This window comes from Physella acuta, unplaced genomic scaffold, assembly GCF_028476545.2.
Source record: "Physella acuta isolate Inbredline_101_S28 unplaced genomic scaffold, ASM2847654v3 ptg001104l, whole genome shotgun sequence".
NCBI lineage: Eukaryota > Metazoa > Mollusca > Gastropoda > Physidae > Physella > Physella acuta.
Window position 1 is genome coordinate 39,333 of NW_026732621.1, and position 26,603 is coordinate 65,935.

General features: G+C 39.8%; 1 protein-coding gene across 1 annotated transcript in view; it reads right to left on the minus strand.

Annotated features, from left to right (window-relative positions):
- LOC131955797 (orexin receptor type 2-like) overlaps positions 1 to 26,603 on the minus strand; it is a gene marked incomplete at its 3' end in the record, with an annotated part of 98,327 nt that overhangs the window by 39,150 nt on the left and 32,574 nt on the right. The window contains exons 2-3 of the mRNA XM_059320074.1: positions 9,019 to 9,379; positions 7,254 to 7,377 (exon numbers count right to left, since the gene is read on the minus strand). Coding sequence (XP_059176057.1) covers positions 7,254 to 7,377; positions 9,019 to 9,379 — 485 coding nt within the window. The remainder of the gene's footprint in view (positions 1 to 7,253; positions 7,378 to 9,018; positions 9,380 to 26,603) is intronic.

Below are 26,603 nucleotides of genomic sequence, written 5' to 3' on the forward strand. Positions count from 1 at the left end.
AAGCCAAAATAAAATCTGATACAAGATAGTGACTGGTAAAAAGCGCCACCAAACCTTTAAAAATCAAGGAGGGGGGTGGGTACTTGAACGGGTCATTACCCCTGTAAGCATACACTGGTTAAAGTATATTTTCTATACACATTTTTTCCCCTCCCCTCCCTTATCCAAAAAAAGACGTCTGAAAGAAACTCTATCCCTAGCAAATCACACAAAAATGACGTTTGAAACCAAATACAGCCCAAGCTGACGACATATCCCCATTACTCAACTTATTTAGTGCTAATTATAACTTTCGTAATTTTCGCAATTCCAAAAAAAAAAACAACACATTTTTGTCCTACAATCATAGAGACTACGTTGGTCGGTGGTAAATTGTTGCCCAACTAAAACTTTGTATGTCAATGGAAACAAGAACAAAACAAAAAATGTACACGGCTAGGCAGGGGGATCACGTGACAAGCAAGCGTAATTAAAATCTATTTTAAATCTAATCAACGGTAGCCTACACCCAACGTTAATTGACACGTGATATTGTAGTTGGAGATAGTTGTGTAGGGATATGGGGACTACTTTCTGACACTCTAGTGGAGGGCTACTCTGACACTCTAGTGGGATATAGTTGTGTAGGGATATGGGGACTACTTTCTGACACTCTAGTTGGATATAGCTGTGTAGGGATATAGGGACTACTTTCTCACACTAGTGGAATATAGCTGTGTAGTGATATAGGGGCTACTATCTTACAACTACTCTATTGGGAATAACCTGTGTAGTGATATAGGGACTACTTTCTAACACTTTAGTGAGATATAACTGTGTAGGGATATAGGGGATACTTTCTCACCCTTACATTATTGGGAGAGAGCTGTGTAGGGATAGAAGGACTACTTTCTCACCCTTGGGATTTGTCCCCATGTGCGGCATGATGACTGCATATGTGGCAGCGTTGATCAGAGAGTAATTAGCCCTACGTCACAGCTGGGTGTGCATGACTTGGCGTGAAATGGTGGTCATCTCACATTTTCAGAGTTTGGGACAATTTTTCTCCTAGGGGGGGGGGGGGGGGGACACTGGTTTATTTCATATGACGTAAGCAGTACTAATATACACCGCTAACGCAAACCGCAATTTTTAAAAAAATAATAAAAACACCATTCTTAAAAAAAGGTTTAAATAATAAGTTTTCTTATACATTAAGAAGTAGAATATACGAATACTTCATAATTATAAAGATAGGAGTTGGTAGTTTTGTATTTAAACTTTTGGAAATGGTACGCACATCTCTAAATATAAAAAGGCTTACCCTGTAAGGCTTAAGAAGTAACGCAGTTTACCCTAATACTGCTACCAATAAATAGTATTCACATTTATTTGCAGCTGAAAGGTTATGGTCGAACCAGATTTGTATCAAAATTTGTAGAAATACAAATACGGATGCATCATTATAAGAATTAAGGAAAGTCGTTTTTATTTGTATATTTTACTGCATACAAGTGTTTTACTTTCTTTTAAAATGTATATTAATATACGCCTACTTTTAAAACAAAGTAACTTCTTAGAACAAAGAAAATTGAATTACTAAATATAAACTTGGGAGACATTTGAACCTACAGCACCAAACCCACACAGTTTGAAAATGGGTAAAATTCCGTTCACGATTTTTGCCCATGACAAAAGAAGACATTGAGAGGAATCAATGTAAGTAGAAGCCGTTTAAAAAAAAAACTTGAAAAATCGTAAGGCGGATAATGAATGGATCACGATTTAATAAGTGAAGTGTCATTGAACCCGCTCCAACAGTTATAGAACTCGTGAACTGATAGTTGGACGGGCAAAGGAGTATGGGAGGGGGGTGGATGGGAGGGTGGATGGTGCTAGTTATAGAAAAACAGAACTGAATGGTGCACATCTGGGGGTGGAGTGCAGTAGCGTAGCGAGGGGGGGGGGGGGGTGGGGGCGGGGGGGGGGACATATGTCCCCGGGCGCCGACCTTAGGGGGCGCCAAAATGGGTTGGAAAAATAAATTGAAAGGTTGAGGGGGGGGGGGGTGCAAATCGAAAGTTTGAGGGGGGGGGGTGCAAATCGAAATCTTGAGGGGGGGGGGGGGGCAAATCGATAAGTTTGTCCCCGGGTCGCTACGCCTCTAGTGGGGGGTTTGTGTTCATCTGTTGGAGCGTGGGGGGGGGGGTAGTGTTCATATATGGGTGGGGGTTAGTCTCCGTCTAAGTGTGTGTAAGTGGGTTGCGTCCCGTTGAATGTGGGTTAATATTCATCTGTGTGTGAGTTTTTGTATACATATGTGGGGGGGGGGGGTATGTGTACATCTCATGGTGGGGGTTAGTGTCCATCAGGGGGTGGGGGTTTTTGCCGTCTGTGGGTGGGGTTTGTTTCCAGTTGTTAGTTAGGGGGTTGTGTCCAAGTTTTTTTTCTTCGGGGAGTGTGCCCGTTTGGCTTTCAAAATAGACAAAGATATTAGTGACTGTTTGTAAAGTATTTTTGTTAATTTGGTTTTTATAGGTAAGCAAGTTATCAAAACTCTCATTTAATGATTTATGACGCTGACACAAAATATACAACGGTACATGCGCTAAGATTGTTTTAAGTAAACTCTTAAATTCGCTTTTAATTATATTTATGGCCCATTATCTAATTTTGTTAAGCGTGATGCATTCTCAACAATTTATTCAAATTAATTTAGGCTTAACTGGGCGCTAATTAGTTTAGCCGCATTTAATGCACACGGCAATGTCTATGTTCCTTTTTAATTAGCTTCTGTTAGAAAAGTTTTCGTACTGGGATTAAGTTGTTTAAAATTAATGTTTGTTTAGAATGAGCCTTAAAATCTTTGTACTTTAGATTTGTTAAAAACAAATACAAATATTGGTTGGCCATACTTTAAAACAATAAAAAAATCACAAGTTTTATCTTAGTAAAACGGCAAATTTGTTATTTTATGTATTGAAAATTAGGAAATTTTATTTCTTAATGTAAGAACTAGCCCATACCTGTTATATTAAGTAAAGTTCCTCTTTAGACCTAGTGATTGATTTGGGAAGAGGAAGTAGAGTTTATACGTTTCTTGACCACGTCATAAGTAGGGATAGTGTGGCCAGCACTATGCCCAGCCCCTTTTGCTTTCCCGAACGTAATGCAGGTACCTATTGGTGTTGGGTGGAGTCAGGGACCTCATACAGTCACAAGTCCGAACCAAGATCTGAACTCGAGAGCTTCGGGCTGGCAGACAAACGCTCTACCATTCGACCATACCGTCCCGCCATTTATATTACGTGCTATAAATTCCACTATAAATAATCCAGTTTTAAAAATAGTTTAGGTTTTTTTCTCATTTGTAACATTATTAAAATATTCAGTCCCTAAAGAGTTAACATGTTTCACCGTACTAGTCTACCTTGATGATTATCCACCCATTAGTTCCAACAACCCGTTAATTACACAAAATGTCTAACTGCACTTGTTTCAAATCTCGCATCGAAATGGCGCATTCCCGTGTGACCTAGATCGGGCCCAATTTGCCGCCATGATGTATCCCATCAACCCCAGCTCCTTCAGAAATCAAACGGATTTCCTGCACTCGAGAAACCTTCCTCGTACGTCATAAGTTACGATCCACGTATGCAAATGTCAATGATCTGGTCATTAGGGTTGACCCCATTCCCCACTTTTCAACCGCTCCCCCCTCCCGCCTCATGTTACCTCGACTTCTCCTATAGCTTATCCATTACTCTCATCTTTATTCTTTAATCAAATATTAATTAGCTAATGCGTTTTCATTGATACTTATTATTTACTAGCTTAGTAATATGAGTGGGCGACACTGGAAATACCACTGATCAAAGCCCATATATGGCAGGAACTGAAGGCGGGGTTGTTAGTGTTAAATTGTAAATCTGGCGCAGTTGCTGTTGTATACAACTACAATCAACGTCCTTGAAATATTATTGTGTCGGGGAGGCAGCGCGGTCGGGCGGAAGAGTCCATGGTTGCAAAAAACAAACTTTTTAGTTCGCACCCCCAGGCAGATGAGTCTCGTTAGCTGGGGATAGGAATCCATCTACGAAAGATAACTCTAAAATCAAACAACTGCTGTTTTGTAGATTCATTTTGGGTTGACGAAGGCTATGGAAGCAAATCCATAAAGGAAAAAAACAAGCTCAAGTCGAAATGTACTGGCCATATGGATCCTAACATACTGACAAGTAATATTTAATGGTCTTGGGGGAAATCCCCTTAAATTTTACAATTAAGAAAGAAGACGAAGCTGTTTTGTCAGATTGTCAAAAGCAAAAAAAAAATTAAAATTAAAAAAAAAAAAAAAATTACCAACCGTGTAACAAACTTACTCAACGTCAACGACGCGCGCAATCGATACAGTTTTTTTTACAACTGAGTAAATATGTGAGTAGGTTTGTCTGTTTGACCAGTGATGGAGCGAAACGTAAATCCCTACTTTGGGTATAAAGTAAATGCTGTTGTGTGTTGAAGAGTACTCAAACACGAGGGTGATAATTTTAAATACAGAACATATAGAAAACTAAAATGCTATTTTGAATAATTACGAAGCCTGTTTTGGACTGCTTTAAAAACTTCTCAATTTTGTTTTCAAACGTCAAAAACTCCATTCTTAAAACTTTGAGACTATTATTTGAAACATCTACATTCTATTCTCAGAAAAACTAAATTGCACTCTTAAAAGTGTCTAAAGTGCAATTAAGATATGTTTCCAAAACCTCGAAATTGCACTCTCAATATCTCTAATTTGTCTCAGAACATTAAATGTATATTCCAACATTCAAGAGAAATAAAAGGTGAAAGTACAGAGAATCTAAGAGGTTGGGGTGGGGTGGAGGGGGGGTGGGGGGGGGGGGGGGGGGGTGGGGGTGTGGGTCATAAAAAAAACTGATGTGTGCAAAGAGAAAAACAATGGACGGTAAAGAAAGAAATAAAGATGGAGAGAAGGACCGATGACGTGGACAAAAAAAAAGTCCTGAGAGGAATGACGAAGATAAAGGGTAAAAAGTAAAAATAGAGAATCAGTTGGAGGATGGAATATATGATGAAGCATCGGAGTATAATAGACGGGGGAGGGACGGATAAAAGGAGGAGGGAGATACAGTGGCGTAGCTAGGATCTTTGGGCCCCTATGCAAAAATTGTTAGTGGGCCCCTCAGAGGCGTAGCGACCCTTCCCGGCGACCGGGGACAAACTTTCGATTTGCACCCCCACCCCTCAGACTTACTTTCGATTTGCACCACCCCCCCCCCCCCCCTCAGACTTTCGATTTGCACCCCCCCCCAAACTTTCGAAAAAGGGCCCCTATTTGCCTTGGGCCCCTATGCCTTGCTTACGCTAGCTTTACGGTAGCTACGCCACTGGGGAGATAGAGAGAGCGCGCGCCTTAGAGAGAAGAGAGAAATAGAGGTGAGAACTGCGATACCTAATTATGAGGCTGAAAATGCAATAAAGGACAGGACATTACGCGGAGAGAGGGGAGGGGGTGAGAAAAAATGGAGAGAGGGAAAGAAAGAGAGGGGATGAAAAAGAAAGTAAGAGAGAGAGAGAGAGAGAGAAAGAAAGAAATAAGAGTAAAGTAGATTGCTAGGAATATGGAATGACAGATTGGAGTTTTAGAAGAAATAGAAAATAAATAGAACCAGAGACAGTTGTAAGAGAGAGAGAGAGAGAGAGAGAGAGAGAGAGAGTGAGAGATGTAGGGAGAGAGGGGGGAAGGGAGTGAGAAGAGAGAAAGGTGAGATGCGGGGAGTTGATACGTAAGGGAGATGAGAAGCTAGGAGTGAGAGAGTTTGGATGAGAAAGAGGGAGTAAAAATCTGTGAGAGAGTGGGAGTGAGAGTGTGGGAGTGAGAGAGTGGGAGTGAGAGAGTGGGAGTGAGAGAGTGGGAGTGAGAGAGTGGGAGTGAGAGAGTGGGAGTGAGAGAGTGGGAGTGAGAGAGTGGGAGTGAGAGAGTGGGAGTGAGAGAGTGGGAGTGAGAGAGTGGGAGTGAGAGAGTGGGAGTGTGAGAGTGGGAGTGTGAGAGTGGGAGTGAGAGAGTGGGAGTGAGAGAGTGAAGTGACAGGGCAACGAAAGTGTGTTACAGCTTGTGATAAGAGGTTGGTAGGATAGGGGAGGGGGGGGGGATTTCGGGGGGAGGAGGGGAGAGTGTATGAATGAGACAAAATGTGAAAGACGTGTGGGAAAAAAAACCTGAACCATCACGTCATCCCGACGTCAACCACTTTGTTGTCTGTCACGTTTGCCGGACAAACCGGATCCGGTCGCTGGGTTCATTGTGCAGGTTTTTTTGTCTCCGTCTCTTCCAGCGTCGTTGGTAGCCCACTTCCGGTTACACCGGTAAGGATAATAAGCTGCCTAATTATAGCCGGTGTGACACAGACGACAACCCCCCCCTCCCCCCTCCCCCAAACCTCCATTCACGTGTCTGAAAAATCTGGTCAATAATTTACGATTTTAAAAGTAGAGATGTTTTTTATACATCTGATTTTTTTTTTTAAACTTCTGTTTTATTTTCCCATTTTCTCTCTTAGCTGACGGTGGACGCATGAAAAAAAAAATGGGTCTTTGTCCTCTTATATAGAAAATACGATTACAGCTAAAAATAGAACGTTTGAACTAAACTATCCTCCAATTTATTTCGCTTGCATAATTTTAGTGGATAGTTATGAAGCAGCAGCTTAGGACTAAGGCATCTACCCATAAACCATTCTCACAATGGGGGTCGGACTACAGCGAAATCGTGTGGATGTTGGACATTGTTGATTCAGGCATCTCTTCAGGGTGGGGAGGGGGGGGGGTGCCATTACTGCGAAGCTCGTCTACCGCCTCCGCCCCCGAACGAAAAATAATGTATGTAGAAAATATATACTTTTACTCTTCTTCTTCTTCTTCGTTCTTAATTTTAGTGTTGAGAGGGATTCCCTCCAACATACGTGTCAACTGTTTATGCGCCATTGAGGCCGTTAACTCCGATTTCAGCCAGCTTTTCTTTTTTGGATTTGCTTCCTTTGTCCATTTAAGGCAGCAGTTGTTTGATTTTGGGGTTGTCTCTCCTAGAAGAATAGCTGTCCCCAGCTATCGAGCCTCATCTGCCCGAGTAACCAGTAACAACGTTAAAAAAAAAACAATAACTAATATTACTTGTTCAGATTGTAGGTAGTGTTCCACTATCATTTTATATGTGATTAGAATTTTAGTATTCAACAGATGAAAGAACTTACCTAAGGATGAAAAACACGTAGACAGGGAGGTAACACACAGCAAAAAGGGCGACCACAACTATCAACATCTTAGCTTTCTTCCGTCTAAGTAGCATTTGGGCCTTCGGAACGTTTGCGCTGGCTTCTAAATAGACAAATACATAAGAAATTTGGATCATAAGATACAGTTATTTTAATAGATAATTACAAAAAAGTTGGATAATTAAATACAATTATTGTAATAGTCAAACACAACTTTGAATTATCAAGTAAAGTTGTTTCAATGGAAAAATATAATTGAAATTGTATTGATAGGGTGGTTACAAAAATGGGAAACCCCATAGTATTTTGTATTAAAAAAAAATAAATTTAAAAAAAAAGTATTTTGTAATAAATGGAGGCTGGATTTTATTTTAAAGGAGGAAAACAGAAAAAAACATTATAATCGAGAAAAATATCTGGATAGATAGCGGATAGGCGAAGGAATGTATTAACAAATTCAGTAAAAAAAATATATCAGATATGCTCTACAGACGGACAGACATGGATTAAACATGTTCTTAAGAAGACAGGAATTCATCAAACATGTTCTTTAAAAACCTAAAGAAATACACTAACAAGATATGATGTTAGATAATTTTTTAAAGTTATTGAAGAGCTTTGATCAAATAATAAAATATATTTCATTTTAACTTTATGCGCTTTTTTTTTTTAAATTTGTTTCCTGATGGCAAGAAAAAATCTAACATTTCGTTTTCGTTCACTTTCTTGTTTTCTTATCCGTATAGCTGGGTGGGATTTTTGTTTATTAGCGATATAGATCTAGTAGCATTAGCCAATCAAGCAATATTACATAGTAAAAATCTTGCATGAATCATTCTCTTTCAAGTATTGCTGAGGTTAGCGATGCAGGAATGTTTCTTAAACCTGTTTCAAATACTCAGTTATTTAATGGAAGTCAAGTTCCCATTTCAGACCTAGAGATCCATAGAGCTGGTAAATTAGTTTATGCATTTCAGGCGTTTCTTGACCTCGGCAAATGAAGGGAATGTGTGGCCAGCACTATGTCCAGCCGTCTTTACTTTCCATAACGTGAGTTGGGTATCTATCAGGGTTTGGGTGGACTCAGGGACGTCGTGTAGTCATGACCGAGATCCAACCTCAAGGCTTTTGGGCTAGCAGTCGAGCACTCTACCCATCGACCACACCCTACCCCCGTTATAGAAGAGACAACAGCAGACTGAGCCAGGTCGACAGTACCAGGGTGCAGGATCGAGTACCTCTCGCATCCGTGTGTTCTATCCGCCTGGCCCGGGGGTTTCACTAGGGTTTTGCTTCCTCCCCAGGTATTTTAACACTTTTTCTATTTCGCCGTCCCCCCCCCCCCCCAAACACATCTCACCAACCCTATTATAACCCCCCCCCCCCCAAGCCTCCTTTCTTATATTTATAAATTGTATACACCGCCCCTCCCCACACTTACATCCCTTACACCCAGTCTCCCACACACTAACCACCCTCACCCACCCCGTCCAATCATGTACATTCCCCATTCCTCTCCCCTTAACATTCCCCAAAATAGCCCTCCCCACTTACCACCCCTCCCCTTCCCCACCACCCCTCTCCACCCCTCCTCTTCCCCCCCACTTAACACCCCTCTCCCCTTCCCCCTTACCTACCACCCCTCTCCACACCTCCCCTTCCCCCCACACTTACCACCCCTCTCCACACCATCACTCCCCCTTACCTCCAACCCCTCTCCACACCTCCCCTCCCCCTCACTTACCATCACTCTCGTCGTTGTACCCCGACCTCCACAAACACAACGCGACCTTGATATACGTGAAGGTCATGATCCCGAGCGGTACCAGATAGAAGACGACGAACATAATCCACAGATGGATGGTCTCCACCTCCATGGACCAGGTGGGCTCGCAGACGATGCCCTGGTCGTGGTCCGAGTAGTCCAGCACGTCCACAGAGTAGCCGTCTGGCACCGCAGAGGCCAGCGAGATGACCCAGACGATTGCGATGGCACGTTTGGCCCTGACCGAGGTCTGGCGGAACATGAGGGGCCGGCATATGGCCAGCCATCTCTCCACGGCGATGGCGGTCAGGGTCAGGACGGAGACGAGAATGGATATTTTCTGAGGAATAGATAATGGTGGGGGGGGGGGGGTAATTGGTAATTAGACCGGTGTACGTGTGTACACACGCATACTTCATAAACACATATATTTACCTCATGAAAAAACAATCATGTCATAAACACATGCTCGTATGTGATATTGACACACTTATACCTCAAACACGCACAATTAAACACCATAAACACCACATTTAAACACCATAAACACACCCCATAAACAGACTTCTACACCTCATAAACACACACGCACGTCATAAACACACACTCATACTTTATAAACACGTATTTGTACCTCATGAAACCTCATGAAACCACATAAACACATGCTTGATTGTCATAAACACACACGTATACCTCAAAAACGCATATTAACACACATTAAAACACCACAAGCACACTTTTAAGCCCCATAAACAAACTTATACCTCATAAACACGCACGCACGTCATAAACACACAAGCACGTCATGAACACACACTCATACGTCATAAGTACACACTCATACGTCATAACCACACACTCATGCGTCATAAACGCACATTCATACGTCATAAACGCACATTCATACGTCATAAACGCACATTCATACGTCATAACCACACACTCATACGACATAAAACAAACAGAATTTTTGCTCACAGACACACTGATAAAAGAGACACAAATACTCATTCACACACCCACACACTCACACACACAATAGAGTAAATTTTAAGCACTTTTTCAATTAAAATAAAGTTATCCTTCTATAACAAATATCAAGCATTTAAAACGACAATTAATAAAAGAGGAATATAGCTGTAAAAACGAATTACTCATGAAATGTTATTGTTATTGTTCCGTAGCAAGTTTAAAAATTACACATACGTTAAACAAGCCAACTAGTTTTTAAAGAAAGCTCTTATGCTTCTGACGTCCATAAAACGTCATTAGCTCGTACAACATTGGTAAATAAAGTGTGAAATGACCTCGTTGGTGGATTTTAATTTGTTTTTCTTCATACGCAAATATTTGTGCATGCATTGCGCAATACTTATTATAACGAAGGAATGAAAACACGATACAGCATAAATAATAGGGATGCTTGTTTAAATAATCTAGTCTAGAATTGTTCAAAATTTAGAGGGGTTTTAAAAGGGGGATAAGCGTAGATGCAGGATTATCTCCCGCAGAAGTAACTCATACTTAACTAGAGTAGTCTCCCTTCCAGGACTCTTAAGGTAGAGTCATCTCCCCGTCTGTTAACTTCGAGAAGACTATTAACACGAATAAGGAAAAACTCCATCGCTGAAATAATTGCGCATTTTAATTCCATAACACGGCGGGGGATTTTAGCCGTTCTATTTTTTTACATAATTAGATGAATTATTTTTTTTCTTTATAGCCCCTTCGTCTTGAAATTTTAAGGGAATGTATTAAGTCGCAATACGCTGTGATACATTATTAGAGATACATTTTTTTTTCATTTTAAAAATAGAAGAAAAAACACATCTACGCCGACGTTAATTAGCTTGGTTAATTTAATAGATCTGTCAAATACGGTTAATATATTTTTAAAGTTTAAGTTTTTCAAATAAATGTGTGTAATCAAAGCGGTACGGTACGAAAAAAAGCAGTACGGCTGAGAGTCTATCAAATTCAGGGGTGGATCTTTGTATCTATGTAAGATTGAATCTGAAAAGACACACTAGAAAGGCAGCCTCTAAAAAATACTTATCATAAGAGCCCAGAAGCGTGTTAGCATCTCTGATACAGCTCTTAATTTAAGTTAAAATAAACGTTTGAAATGACAAAATATTGTAATATTTAAAAACTCCAAATACCATCTCTTTTTCGACTTGAGTAACAATATACATTTTGATGCGCTCTGAATTTTAATGAAAGTGACTGATCTATAAACAAAAAGAGGAAGAATTTAAAAAATAAAAGATGTGTTTTAAAGGGTAAGAATAAAGACAAAACAAAGTAAAAAGAAGACATGAAAAAAAGATGACTTTATTTTACGTTCAACTGTAAAAGGAGAGTTATCTTTCATGGGAAATATTTTTGTTGGTAGGATAAGTGGAACTGTGTTACGGGATCACACGTGTAGGATATAACCACACATGTAGGATATAACCACACATGTAGGATATAACCACACATGTAGGATATAGGATCTACCCACACATGTAGGATATAGCCACACATGTAGGATATACCCACCCATGTTGGATATCCCCACACATGTAGAATATCCCCACACATGTAGGATATAACCACAGCATAAACATGTTTTTATATGCGGGGTATGTAGATGCAGGCCTAAATATTTAAGATAACCTGAGCACACATGTATATTTATCATTTAAGTGTATGGTGAATGTTTTACGGATATACGTAGAGATGCAATGACATAAGTTAAATGTAAGGGCGTGGTGGTCAGTAGGGGAGTTGAAGTAGAGTTCAGCTGGTTTTTTTTTATTTCCTCATAATAAAAAATAGGTCGGGTACTGATATGTGCTGAGTAAACTCAGCTAGACACCTCTAGAATTAGAGCAATTGCTGTATGTCACAGAAACAGCGCTAAGAACATTTTCTTTGTAGTTTTAATACTCGTGGAACTTTGAACTCGGACACTTTCCCTCACTCACAAACTCTCTCACACACACTCACACACACACATACAATGTTAATAAGAAACTCGTACTCACACTTACATATTCAGTCACATACACGCCCTCTTCACGAACACTTAGGTCAGGCACGTGCGTGCGTGCATGCCTGCGTGAGCGTGTCTGTAAAGCCGTTAAGCCATGTAACATATTTGGGAAATTAATTGCATCTGCGCGCTTTGAAAGAACGGGGACACTTGATTCGTGTTTTCATAGCGAAATTTGATTTTCTTCAAGGCAAAGCGCTTCCAATCAAGCACGCGGGCCGCCGTTTTATGGGGTCGTGCGGTTTTTGTGGCGTTAAGAACGTGCAGGGAGAATGTTTGTTTGCTCACTTTCGTTCTAGATTTGTCGTGTGTTGGATGCTGGATGGGGGATGATAGATGGACATGTTTTGGTGTGTAGTTTGTAATTAAGTATTTTTATTTAAATTGATAACTTTATGTTGTATTTGAATCTCAGAGGCGTAGCGAGCCTTCCCGGAGCCCGGGGACAAACTTTTCGATTTGCACCCCCCCCCCTCAAACTTTCTATTTCCACCCCCCTCAAGATTTCGATTTGCACCCCCCCCCCCTCTAACTTTCGATTTGCACCCCCCTCAACCTTTCAATTTATTTTTCCAACCCATTTTGGCGCCCCCTAAGGTCGGCGCCCGGGGACATATGTTCCCCCCCCCCTCGCTACGCTACTGATTTGAATCCAGGTATTTTGAAAACAATTTTACACGTTGGTAAATGTTAGGATCAAAACTTCAAAATATTGAAGTTTTATCGTGTATACTGTTCAACTGATACTAAAGCAATTATACGATGTTGCTACATAGGCAAAGGTAGAATAACTCAAACATTTCCGATTGATTTCAATAACGAATAAAATACGTTCCATGCCAAAAGGCTCATGAGTAATATGAAATAATGTTTGTTTGTTTGTTTTTAATTAGTGCACTGTGTCAAGCTCATCTACTTCCTCCAAATAAATCTCGGTACCCATTTCCGCTGAGTAGACGAAGGGGTGTGATTGTACTCTCCTTGTGACCGAAATCGAAATATTCAACAAAACACTACTAGTCACATGGCGTGGTTGGATGATAGTGCAAGATTGATAACCCGAAAGTCTCGAGTTTGAATCCCAGGCTAAATAGCTATACATTTTACATTCAATACAGATATACGTAAGAACTCGATGTTTTGTTTTTGAAATTCTATTGTTGTTGCTTAAGTGTCTGTAAATAACCCCCAGCACACAAACACAGAACATGGTTTCGTCTTGAGATTGAAGTGAAAAATCTGATTTCTACGACCTACTGCAACATAATCCATTGCAAACTTCTTAAATAACCTCCCATAGAATCTCTACAGCAATCACTCTCTACTTCCCCTTGGTACCTCTCCTGGTACATGCCCTATCGTCTCCCCTTAAACATCACCCGTCCCTTGTAGCTACCCCTTACAAACCTCATCAATTAGCTCCCCTGGAAAATTATCCGCATCCTACCCTGAACCTACCTCATCACCAACCTCCCATAAAACCTACCATGAAACCCCACCCTGAATAAATGTACAACAAAACTTTGGTCACGTGGCTGCCCCACTGACTCGAGCAAAGCATTATAAATGCGGGCTACGGTCTCATCCTGGTAAATGTGGCATCAGGGGCAGACAAGCACGTGTCAGGGGAGACTAATCCAGGCTGTTAGGGACCAGCCACACAGTGGAGCCACGAGAGTGCTAGGAAAGCCATGGTAATTCCAGGTCTACAGGGGGTGTTGAGGGGTGTTGAGGGGTGTTGGGGGGTGTTTAAGTACCATGTTCAGGGGGTGTTGAGGGGTGTTGAGGTGCCATGTCTACAGGAGGTGTTGAGGGGTGTTGGGGAGTGTTTAGGTACCATGTCTACAGGAAGTGTTGAGGGGTGTTGAGGGGTATTGAGAGGTGTTTAGGTACCATGTCTACACGGGTGTTGAGGGGTGTTGAGGTGTTTAGGTTCCATGTCTACAAGGGTGTTGAAGGGTGTTTTGGTGGCCTGTCTTCAGGTGGTGTTGAGGGGTGTTGAAAGGTGTTTAGGTACCATGTATACAGGGGGCGTTGAGTGCGTTTTGGCGCCATGTCTTCGTTCATGAGGGCGTTCAGGGGTGTTCATTTTTGTTTTGGAGCAATGTTTTCAGGGAGCGTTCAGGGGAGTTTTGGTAATAACGTAAAAATGGCTCGCTGGTCAAGTCGGTTATAGATGTGACACCTTCTTTTTATTTAATCCAATTCGTTCTGTTGTTTGATTTAACTTGTTCAGTTGCTAACCGCGACAAAACCTCGCTTAAGCTGTTTCGAATCTCCCCCCCCCCCAAAAAAAAAACCCCACTCCTCCTTCCCCCCCCCCCCCCCCCCATCCCCAAAGCCTCGGCCTTCAGCTAATAAATATCTTTAGTTATTTAAATTCAATTATTTTCCCCCAAGTTAGTATCTTTTATCTAGCCATTCTTCATTTATTTTTTTTTATCTTTTAAATTGTGCATCTGTTTCGTTCAAACTGATCAATAATGTTAGATTCCATGTCATCCCCATCATCAAACAGTTCAATGATAGGTCCCGATTATGGTGTCACGCGTGCTCAATCACGTCAAACGTGACACGATCACGTGTGGGTGTAATAGAAATGTGTGTACTCATCTAGGTTAATACATTTCAAACGGAGATTTTTTTCACGGATCAAAGTCTTTCAGATTTCACGGTCTGCAACCAGCAGATCAAATGAAATTAATTTTACCTGCGTGGTATAAAAGCAGATGGCTTTAGAAATGTTCCGACTGAGGTGACTTTACAATTTTTGAAATGATACCGTTAATACTTCAAAAAGAATATGTATTATTCATTTTTAAATGAAAAAAAAAATACATTAAAATTCGAATTAAGAATTTTTGTTGGTTATTATGAATGTTTTTGTTTTCTAGCTTGAAAGGAGACCCAAATTAATTTGAACTTAAGTATACAAAGGACGTTATAATAGTTATATCTGTCCTTTAAAAAATGTTATTGTTTATTCTCTTGAAACAAAAATTAGTTTTTGTGGAAGATTTTTTTATGGGTTCGTTCATGTGTTAATTTATTATGTGCGCTTATTAAAGATTGTCAACATAATGTGACAGATATGTGATTACGTTTTTGACATATTTGTGAAATGTGTGACTTTTATGTGACACGTATGTGACAATTGTATGACACATGTATGTCAGTGATCGGGAAACCTTTGTATTACATATGTGTCACATACTCAACACCAACCCTAGCGAATAAAATCAATAGGCTTTATTATCAGATAGACGCGTCAGTTATCAAACTCTCAAAGCTAACGCGCATTTGGAGTTACATGGAAAAATTTAAAACGTACTGCATTGTGGTATTGATATCCATTTTCGTCCTCACCATCACACTTCTACTTTTATCTGTTCCCCCCCCCCTCCCTCTCCATCCGTCCTTATCTTTCAATCCCTCCCATTTTCTTCTGTCGCTACCATTATCTATTCCTTCAATTGGTCATTTTATTATTTTTTTTAAGCCCCTACCCCCATAACTCCCACTCTCACATAATCTTAGCCCCCACCCTCCACCCCAACACCAAACAATCTCTTCTACCCACACTTAATCGTACCTCCTCCCTCCGGAGATCTCTCTCGCCCCCAATCACCCATCCGCCCTCCTAAACCATCCCCCACCCTTACCCCAAAGTAATTTCCCCCCACCTAACACACAACCTCTCAATCTTCTCCTCAATCTTTGACTCCAAACCATTCACCATTACCCATCCCCCCACATCCATACTCACACACAAACCTACCTACTCATCCATTCTCAGTATCACCAGCCCCCACCCCCCCCCCCTTCGATACCTACTACCTAAATCTCAATCCACTGAAAGACCGGATGTGACGTAGGGTCGATTTCCCATTGCAGCACCAAGTCTGTAGACGCGGGAGGAATGATTGAGTAATGCCGACTTATCTGACGGCACCAGACGGTAATGCCGAGGTTAAATACACGTCTGCTACAGACCCGGGGACGCTGATAGATAGAGAGGTACCGTTGGCTCGACATGGGATGGCGTCTGGTTAGAATGTCTTGAACGGGTCCCACAGCTTATCTCTTCAACTTCAATGGGTTTATTTTGGTGTCTATCTATTAATAATATATATATATATATATATATATATATATATATATATATATATATATATATATATATATATATATATATATATATATATATATATATTGATATAAACAATTCGACAAGTTAATGTGGTATAGTCCTTTTAAACTATAATGCTATAAAAGATTCGAAAATAGTATTCAACAGTATTTAATATTGGAAAACTAACGATATAATCTAACGTGTATATGCGATATCTAAAAAAAACAAAATTTGTAATTACAAGTAACTGTGAGGGGGTCGGCGTGGTCGAGTCGGTAAAGCTCATGGTTGCTAAACCGAAAAGTCTCGAGTTCGAGCCCTCGGGCAGATGAGGCTCGTTAGCTGGGGACAGCCACTCTTCTAGGAGAGACAACTTCAAAATCAAACAACTGCTGCCTTGTAGTTTGTTCTTGGTTGGACATAGGCTATGGAAGCAAATCCAAAAAGAAAAGCAGGCTAAAATCGGAGTCTATGCCCTCAATGGAGTATAACCAGCTGACACGTAACGCTTAATTGTGTTAAAGGGGGACCCTTCAAACACTAAAATTGCGAACGAAGAAGAAGAAGATTTAACTGTGAAGTTGAACGTGGAAATGTGAGAACACTCAAAAGAAAATTTAAATAAAGTATGAATAATGTTAACAGACAGAAATACCAAATATTTTGTAAAAACAAATATTGTTATGCAACCTCGCATGCTTTGTCGTCGAAATATGTAGATTTATGAATGAATAATGTGAAGTAAAAAAAAAACAATTTTCACGTCTAGACCAAAGGCTACCAAAGAAGAAAACTGGTAGAATAAATAAGTCAAGTTCCGGAATAGTTCAAATCTGAGCTTGGCGCGAATTTTGAAAAATCACTCTTAACGTAGATCTTCAGACAGTTCAATGCGTGCAATCAGCTAGCCCGTGGCTGTTGTTTTGAGTCACCCCTCCAGCACCCGTTCACACCACCCCCACCCCCTCACAACACTCCCTTGACCTCATTTCGGCAAACGGCCTCATCAAACACACACACATACTCGCGCACACACATCCATACATCATGAGTACATTAATAAACTTTGTTGTGCAGGAGAGAAAAAGAACAACATTCCAGCTAGCTTATCATCGTGCGCGTGCTTTACGTGTGAGTACACAAAACCTGGTCCAGTTATTACTTAGTACCTGATCACACAACTGCTTTGGCACTACCGAAAATCATTTTAAAAACTGTTTTCTCGCCTCTATACATCCCCATCATCAAACAATTTGTTTCAAAAAGATATTGTGTTGTCCCGTCCTTAAAGCAAACGACACACATATTTTCCCTTATACTTTACTTTGTTCAACATAATACACTAACACAGATGTTTCCTATCGCAAACAAGAAAACCTTGCAAGCAGTACACTTAGAAATACACATAAAAATGTGTGGTTAGAGAGTACAAATGCTATTTTTAGCTCGGTTTCTTAAAATTGCGCCATTGCTTAGAGAGTATTTTGTTTTTTGTTTTAAATACGATCTTGTAGTAACATTATTAGCGTTTGATCGTTTAGCTTTTAAGTGAAAGTGCGCAAGCAGTTTTTCTATAAATAGCATGCCTTTAAACGATTGTACTTTTTATGGGTTTTAAGTTTTATGTTTTTCATCTTTTAGAGTCTCAGATTACTGGAGGGTTTTATGTGATGTAGGCCTATGCGGTAATTAAATTCTAAAATGACAAATGGTTTTTTTCCTGTGATATTGGCAATGACTTGTAATGCTCGCCATAATAATTAGTTGTCAAGAACTTCATACTAAAATTGGGTTTGGGTTTTAAAATAAAGAATACGTTTAGGAATAATTTAGGACACTAATTGAAATAATTGTGGAATATCGGTCATATGCAAAACCAACATCACATACTTAGCGCCATATGTATTTTTTTTAAATTGAGTTTAGGTCAATGCAATCACTTGCATCCATTTATTCAGTTCAGTGAAAGATTATTGCGTTGTTGAACTCTCTCATCCCAGTGAACTATTCTAACGAGTGTAAATAAACACAACATTCGCCAAGAAACGGGAAATCCCGTTTGCTGCGTCAAATCGTTGAGCAAGGAAATCCCCGCGAGTGATTGGGTCGCGACTTTAGAAGGGAAACAACTCACGCTTTTTGTTTATCTCATTGTCTCCCTTCGTTTAAATAAACCCTGGTGTTGTATAGATATACTTCAACAGTTGTCTGCCCCTGAATGATGGTTGCCCCCCCCCCCCTCCTCTTGACAAGTGATTGGCTTAGCAACTCGGAGCTAAGATACCAGACGCTATAAACAGATCTATTCGTTCAAAGCTTTGGAAATCTTCATGACAAACAGAAGTGTTGACCAATATAACTGCTAAAATGACTAGCAGTAATGCTAAAAAAAAAAAAAAAAAAAAAAAAAAAGAACACCAGAAATGCTTCAACAACCAAAATAAAATTCTAAAATGACCCACAAAAAATACCAAAACGACCAAAAGTAATACCAAAAAGTGATAATAAAATGACAATCATAAATATAAAAATAACCAACAAAAATACCAAAATGGATAACATTTCTACCAAAATGACCAACAGATATATTAAAAAAAAACGACGAACAGAAGAAAATTAACATAATCATTAAAATAATCAACAATACCAAAAAAAAAATATGCAGAAATACAATAATGACCAACAGTACTTTCAAAATAACCAACCGAAATACATAACTGACCAAGAGAAATGCCAAAATTACTGAGATAAATACCAAATTGACCCAAGAGAAATATCCCAGTCTTCAAGAAAAAACAAAACACGTGAAAGATGTCAACAGCTCTCGTCCCTGACCTTCACATACAGGTGAATAAAACAACGAGCAGCCTTTAAACTGGGACAGCTGTCTCACCTATTGAAAACGAAATGTCAGAGTATTACACCCCCACCCCCACATCCAGAGTATTACACCCCTATCCCCAGAGTAATACCCTCCCACCTCCAGCGAATTACTCACCATAGCTCATAACCCCTCTACTTTTCTTATAACCTACCTTCCCCCCCCCCACCTGTTTGTTCTCCCTTCACTAAGTCTTTAGCTACTCATGTCTTCAAGAGGCTTTGCGGGAATCAGGAAGTTAAGCCCGTCTTTGTGGTGGATTATCTCGTATCTAGCCAATGGGGAGTTGAGAGGGGGAGGGGGGGGGCTCTTGATATGGAAGTGGAGCAAGCTAGCACAAATATACATGACCCCAGTTTTCGTCTAGAGAACCCTAGGCTTGGTCAACAAAAACCCTAGCCTTGGTCAACAAAAACCCTAGCTTTGGTCAACAAAAACCCTAACCTTGGTCAAGAGAATCCTAACCTTGGTCATGAAAAAGAACAGAAACGAGGCGCCACCTCTCACAAATTCAGCGTACATAATTTCTTTCAGTTAGACGCACACGATTATAACATGCAAGAACACACGAATATTGGAAACATAACTACATTTAGAGAGGACGAATGAGTAGGGCGATTGTGTTGTAGATGTGGTCAGATCATTTAACATTTGAGACAACAATGTGTATTTACATACAGAAGAAAGTTTGAAATAAATATAAAAACTATTTAACGTCTTATAAACATGCTTCCATTTACTTTAACTAAAATACTTATTTCGTACATAGATATATGGAACTATCACAGAATTTCAGTAGAAGTTTCTTGAGTTCTAGGACGTCCGTGCCGTACGACAGAAACAAACCTAGCGGCTCTGGTAACTTGAGCTAGCAACCACACAAGACAGACAGGACCCGGCCCTTGTAATGAAGGCGGTGGCATCTCTCAATGTAAATATTTGACCTTCCGGCTCGGCCGGCCGGAAACCAATATTCGGCTAGCCGGAAACCAATATTCGGAAAGGCAGGAAAACAAAACGCGCACACTCGCGCACAATCCGGGGATCATAGTCAATTACTGCTGGTGACGTCGCTTGTACTTTGGCTTGATTTGGAGAAATGGGAAAGAGAGTGGAGTGGGGAGGAGTGGAGTGGAGCGGGAGCTGATATTGAAAACATTCTATTTGGAGATCCTGTGGTGAAGAGGTGCAGGGGGTGTCGCGACCAGGGCGTCTCTCGGTGTCTCGATTAATTGGGAGGAGAATAAATAGACTCAGCTGTGACTGGTTCTGTAGCTATTTTCCGCTCGTATTCTTCGCTTGGTAAAGTGCTGATCTACTGCTATGGGAGAATCCCTTCGAGGGTTTTCTTGAAGAACAGACTAGCCGTGTAAAAATGATTTTTTTAATATATTTCAGATCGGCAAGCATTTTTGGAATGATGCAAAATTGTGCAGATCTGAGTACAAAATGATATTTTTTGGGGAACATGTATCATCCTTCATCATATATTTTGTTTGCTAACAGCATCGATCGTTTTCCCATCAGTTCTTCAAAATTGGATTTCTTGAACTCTTTTACTTATGTGTGTGTGTATGTGTGTATGTGTGTACGAGCGTGTGTATGTACGTGTGTGTATGCGTGTGTGCGCGTGCGTATTAATGTATTCCCAGTATCTAAAAAGTTCCGATATGTGGAATATGTCACATTCAGCCTTGGATGCTTCTGGTTTTTGTGACCTGTTCTCTTGCATGAAAAAATACAGCTCGTATTATTGTTTCTATCAAGACAAAGAAATGTTGTTTGTGGCAATATATCCACGACAACTGACCCCCTTACTAAAATGTCCACATACCACCACTTACTTTAAATATGTAGTATCGAAATCAAAAGTATAGTCGAGTGCAGCTAGGGGTGGTGTACCAGTGTTACATGACCTTCTATTCACATCTAGTACATAATTAGCTTGATATTTTGACGAGTTTCGCCGCCTCTAATAAGCTCAAGTTTGATTCGCCCACGAGGAACATCCCGCACCGCCTGGGGCCGCCCACGGTCCCGTCTACAACCGGTGGTACTAGTACGGCTGCTCTTTTCCTTGACGTACGCGCCGGGTAATTAATTCTACGTTAAAGTTACTCGGTGACCCTAATTAAGTTTTACAGTAGTACCAAATGTGTAGGTGGGATGGGGTGGGGAATTCTTTGATTCTATTTCAGGGTTTTAGGATTTTTTTTTTTTTTTTTTTTTTTTTTTTTTTTTTTAAATTTAGTGAACGTCACTGGTTGTGAAATTTATGTCTATGAAAATATCGTGTTGCAAAATATATTAATTAATGATAAAGTGATGCCTTAAATACTATGTCACCTACGAACGATTCAAAAACAGAATTTATTGACGAGCAAGGGACATTACTCTGGCGGTAGTGGATAAAGTAAATCAGCGTTGAGTTTTTATATACACGACATTTTCAAAACTGTTATGTTTGCGTTTCGAGAGAAAAAAGTGTTTACATATACAAAAAAAATTAAAGGCTTATTACGTAACTGTAAAAAAAATTATTACGTATTTAAAATTTATTTTTGCCTGGAGTATGCATTTTTTAAAAATCTTGCTGTTTTAGACGGCCATTTGTATGACGTTGTTTCATCACTTAAATAAATTTAATTATCTATTTTCACTTTAAATATGCCTTGTCTATAGGCACTGCCATACACGCAACCATCTATAAACAAAAATTAAAATCTTAGGCTAAGTAAATATGCTAAAACTAGCTTAAAGAGAAACAAAAAGAAATGTGGGGTGTGGGGGTGGATTACTAAAAAAATGAACAGGAGAGATTTAGGCTTTATTAATAAACAAACACAATAACTATTTTTTCCTTGACTGGAATTAAAATAAAATATTTTTTTCCATGTATGCAGACTTAGGAAGATAAAGAACCAGCATCTGTCTCAGTGGCGTAGCCAGGATCGTCTCAAGGGGGGGGGGTGTTCCAATTTTTACCCGGGGACAAACTTTCGATTTGCACCCCCCCCCCCCTCTCAAACTTTCGATTTGCACCCCCCTCAAACTTTATATATATATACCGAGGGGTCTATGGGGGGGGGGGTGCAAATCCCCCCCCCTGCCTACGCCACTGATCTGTCTCCATAACAATGAGGTTTTATTTTATTTTTTCATTAGGGAATAAAAAAAAATATTTTTGAAATTACAGAAATAAAAAGCATATCTAGATTTATATATTTAAAAATATATCTCTAACAAAATAATTAAAACATCAAAAGTAATCTTGCTTATTAAAATTCATAATTTTATTCTTGATTGTTTCGGTAATCTTGTGTAGTGCTAAAATAGAGAATCCGACTTTTTAAAAGCTGATACACTTGGTCGGGTTTCAATGAGTTAATTAAATTATCTTTGAAATCTAATCCATAAAAAGCACGAGGTGACGTAGTTATTTCTCAGAAAGGACCGAAATTTGAGACGGTTTCAAACGAGACATTAAGTGCTTTTTTGGAGTAGAATACTTAGTTAATAACGTATTCTTTTTTTCTGAAATTAAATTTAACTAGTGACTGAAGGAATAAGATTACATAGTACTTATAAAATAGTTTTTTTGTCTGTGAAAATATCGTATTGCGAAATGTATAAATTAATTTTAAAGGAGGCTTTAAACACTACGTCATCTACCAAAGAACCAAACTGAATGTATTGATGGTAAGGGACATTACTCTGGTGGTGGAGGATAAAAATAAATCAAGCGTTGAGTGTACCGTATCACGTGATCAGGCTTATGATCCGTGGCTCGGTCAACTTAAAGCTGAGATATCAGATGGGGGTCAAATGGGATAACGTTTGACAGACGTCTGTGATTGGTGGATAAAAAAAACTAAATTAAACACGCGGTGGTGTCGTAAGGTAAAACAGCGCATGCGCGAGACAGGTGCGTGAGCGAGACAGGTACGTGAGCGAGTCACCATGACGATGTGGTGTCACGTGGTGGGAAGGACGACGCGTGATTTTTCAGGTTTAAAGTAGTGTAGGTGAATAATTCACGGTGTTTACCCGGAGTGACCGAGGAGGGGGGGGGAGGGGGTGGTAGTTTTTAATTATAGAGTGAACAAAACAGTGTGTTTGTAATAGTTTGACATTACAGTACATTTCACGCCCTTTTTAACGCTTCACTTCATATGTTATGTATGATGCTTCACTTCATATTTCACCATTCCCACCATGTATTAACCTTCACGTTATACCTCACATTTCATTCTACGTTTCACGCTTCACTTAATTTATCTAATAATTACTTCGTCTTTTAATGTTAATTATGTCTATTTTTCTCAAGATTTGAATATACATTTACACATTCGTAGCAGAACTAAAAAAATTAGATTAAATAAACATTAAAAAACAACGTAATAATTAATTGGGGTCTGATAAATATTTAACGATTTAATTAAGTCTTCCCGCTTTTTGTTAATGAGTCGACCAATTAATTAATTAAAGTCCCCCGGTGTGAACAAGAGAGTGAGCTCCCTTGCGAACACCAAAATGGCGCTCATGATTAAAGATGCAAATGTTTAAGGTCAACCGGAAGGTCAAGTTCTTCGGCACCAAGGTCGGGTTTCCAAAGTTCGAGCATCCTCCGTTGACAAATAATATTCCCGACGACCTATTTAGTACATTAAATTCCCGACGACAAAGATAGTATGTTGCAGGGTATAAGAAAAACTTGTAATTAAAAAGTAAATGGACAACATCATATAGTTGTATGGGTTAGGATACTTCCACGGTTATGGTAAGAATTAGGATAGGTCCACGGTTATGGTTAGGATTAGGATAGATCCACGGTTATGGTTAGGATTAGGATAGATCCACGGTTATGGTTAGGATTAGGATAGGTCCACGGTTATGGTTAGGATTAGGATAGATCCACGGTTATGGTTAGGATTAGGATAGATCCACGGTTATGGTAAGAATTAGGATAGATCCACGGTTATGGTAAGAATTAGGATAGATCCACGGTTATGGTTAGGATTAGGATAGATCCACGGTTATGGTAAGAATTAGGATAGATCCACGGTTATGGTAAGAATTAGGATAGATCCACGGTTATGGTAAGAATTAGGATAGATCCACGGTTATGGTAAGAATTAGGATAGATCCACGGTTATGGTAAGAATTAGGATAGATCCACGGTTATGGTAAGAATTAGGATAGATCCACGGTTATGGTAAGAATTAGGATAGATCCACGGTTATGGTAAGAATTAGGATAGATCCACGGTTATGGTAAGAATTAGGATAGATCCACGGTTATGGTTAGGATTAGGATAGGTCCACGGTTATGGTTAGGATTAGGATAGGTCCACGGTTATGGTTAGGATTAGGATAGGTTCACTGTTATGGTTAGGATTAGGATAGGTCCACGGTTATGGTTAGGATTAGGAAAGGTCCACGGTTACGGTTACGGTTAGGATTAGGATAAGTCCACGGTTATGGTTAGAATTAGGATAGGTCCACTGTTATGGTTAGGATTAGGATAGGTCCACTGTTATGGTTAGGATTAGGATAGGTCCACTGTTATAGTTAGGATTAGGATAGGTCCACGGTTATAGTTAGGATTAGGATAGGCCCACTGTTATAATGATGGGAACGGTCGCTTTTGGCATTGGGATCAGTGTTAAGGTAACCGTACAGGGCCAGAGTGAAGATATTAGCAAACATATCATCGAACACATTTCACCGACGCTTTCATCTGGTACCCTATAAACTGTCCACTCCGCCGGCCAATCAGAAACTAATTTTCGGCATGGGCGACAACTCACTCATAAAGAGAAAAAAAAATACCAAAGAAGTTACCGTTCTTTACTGAGGTTCCGGGGAGATTACCGGCCGAAGGATGGGTTATGTTTGTCTTTGTGGGCAGCTATGGGGCGAGATGAATTGGTCCGTAAAACCGGAGACCCTGGGATGGGTAAGGTCACGGAGGTACAATCGTCGGTAAAACGATCCACAATGGCGTTAGAGCTGGATTATCGGTTTACAAGGGGAGTAACCTTGGTGTGTGTTTTATCTCTAGACGAGGAAGGGGAAGCTATTTTATAAGGAGTGTTTTGTATACAGGATGATGTCCCTTGATATTATTTTTACTAAAAAAAACAATCTGAAAACAAAAGCGTTAGAATTTTCATTTGAACGTGTGTGAGAGAGAATCGTATGGGATGGGACTCTTGAATGAATGTCGTCATGCACGTTGGTGGACGGCGTGGTTGAATGGTAGAGCGCCGAAGATCTCGTGATCGGATCTCGGTTCGGAATTGCGACAGTAGGACGACCCTGAGTCCACCCAACTCTGATTGGAACCTGACTTAAATCGATGAAAATAAATGCCGCTGGACATAGTGCTGACCACACTCTGCCTCCCTATACCAAGGTCAAAAAACATAAGTACTCTACTTCATCTGCCTACTGGATCGCTGGGTCTAAAGAGGAACTTTACGTAGTTGAATTAGGATTCTTGCTTAAAGTGACGACATAGAGTAGAGGCGCTTTAGAAAAGTGTCGCAGCATTTATTTAAAAAAAATTTAAATGAAAAACTTGTAATTAAAACGCCTGCAAAGTGCAAAAACAATGACATCTTCTAATGACCCAGCCGCTCATTAATCTTAATTAACTGTTCCCATTAAGCATTGTTACCATTGTGTGACAAGTTCAATCACACTTAAGTTCGACGATCGATTACACGTTTATGCTCGTAGTCTCTGGATGGGTTTGTCGGGGTGTTATAGCTAGATTTGGACATGTGTAGATGTGTTGACATGAGGTGCGTGTACATGTAACACAAGATTGTGTCTGTGTGTTTGAGTGTGTTATGCGTGCATGTGTGAATCTGTGTCTGTGTGTCTGTGTGAAAGTGTAAAAGTATGTGTGTGAATGTATAAATGTGTACATGTATTTGTGTTTGTATGTGTGCTTATATGTATCTGTATTTATGCATATCTGTGTTTGTGTGTATGTATTAGAGTATGTTTAAATTTGTAAAAAAAAGTGCATGTTTCTGTGTATGTATGTTTGTATGTAAGCCTATGTATGTTTATGTGTATAGGTATGCATTTATGTATTTTTGTGTATGTATATGTGTGTAAGTCTATTTGCATTTATATGTTAGTGTGTGTTTACCTGTATTTATGTGTGTGTATGTTTGTATATATGTGTGTATATGAGCATTTGTGTGCATGCATTTACCTCTGTGTCCACGAAGTATGTGAGTATATGCGTATGTATATGTATATATGTAGAGTGCGTGTACCTGTTTTCGTGTGTGTTCGCGTTACGTCTGTTTGTGCATGTGTTGTTGTAGCATGCGTGCGTGTGTGTGACACTCCAATCACCACAAATTGCCTGAGATGCCTATTGTTCTCTCTATTGTTCTCTCCAGATAATATTTAGGTGCTGTTGTTTTTTGCAGATAGAGTAATCTCTCTTCTAATGGATGAAAAACAACCACGCGATGAACTCACATT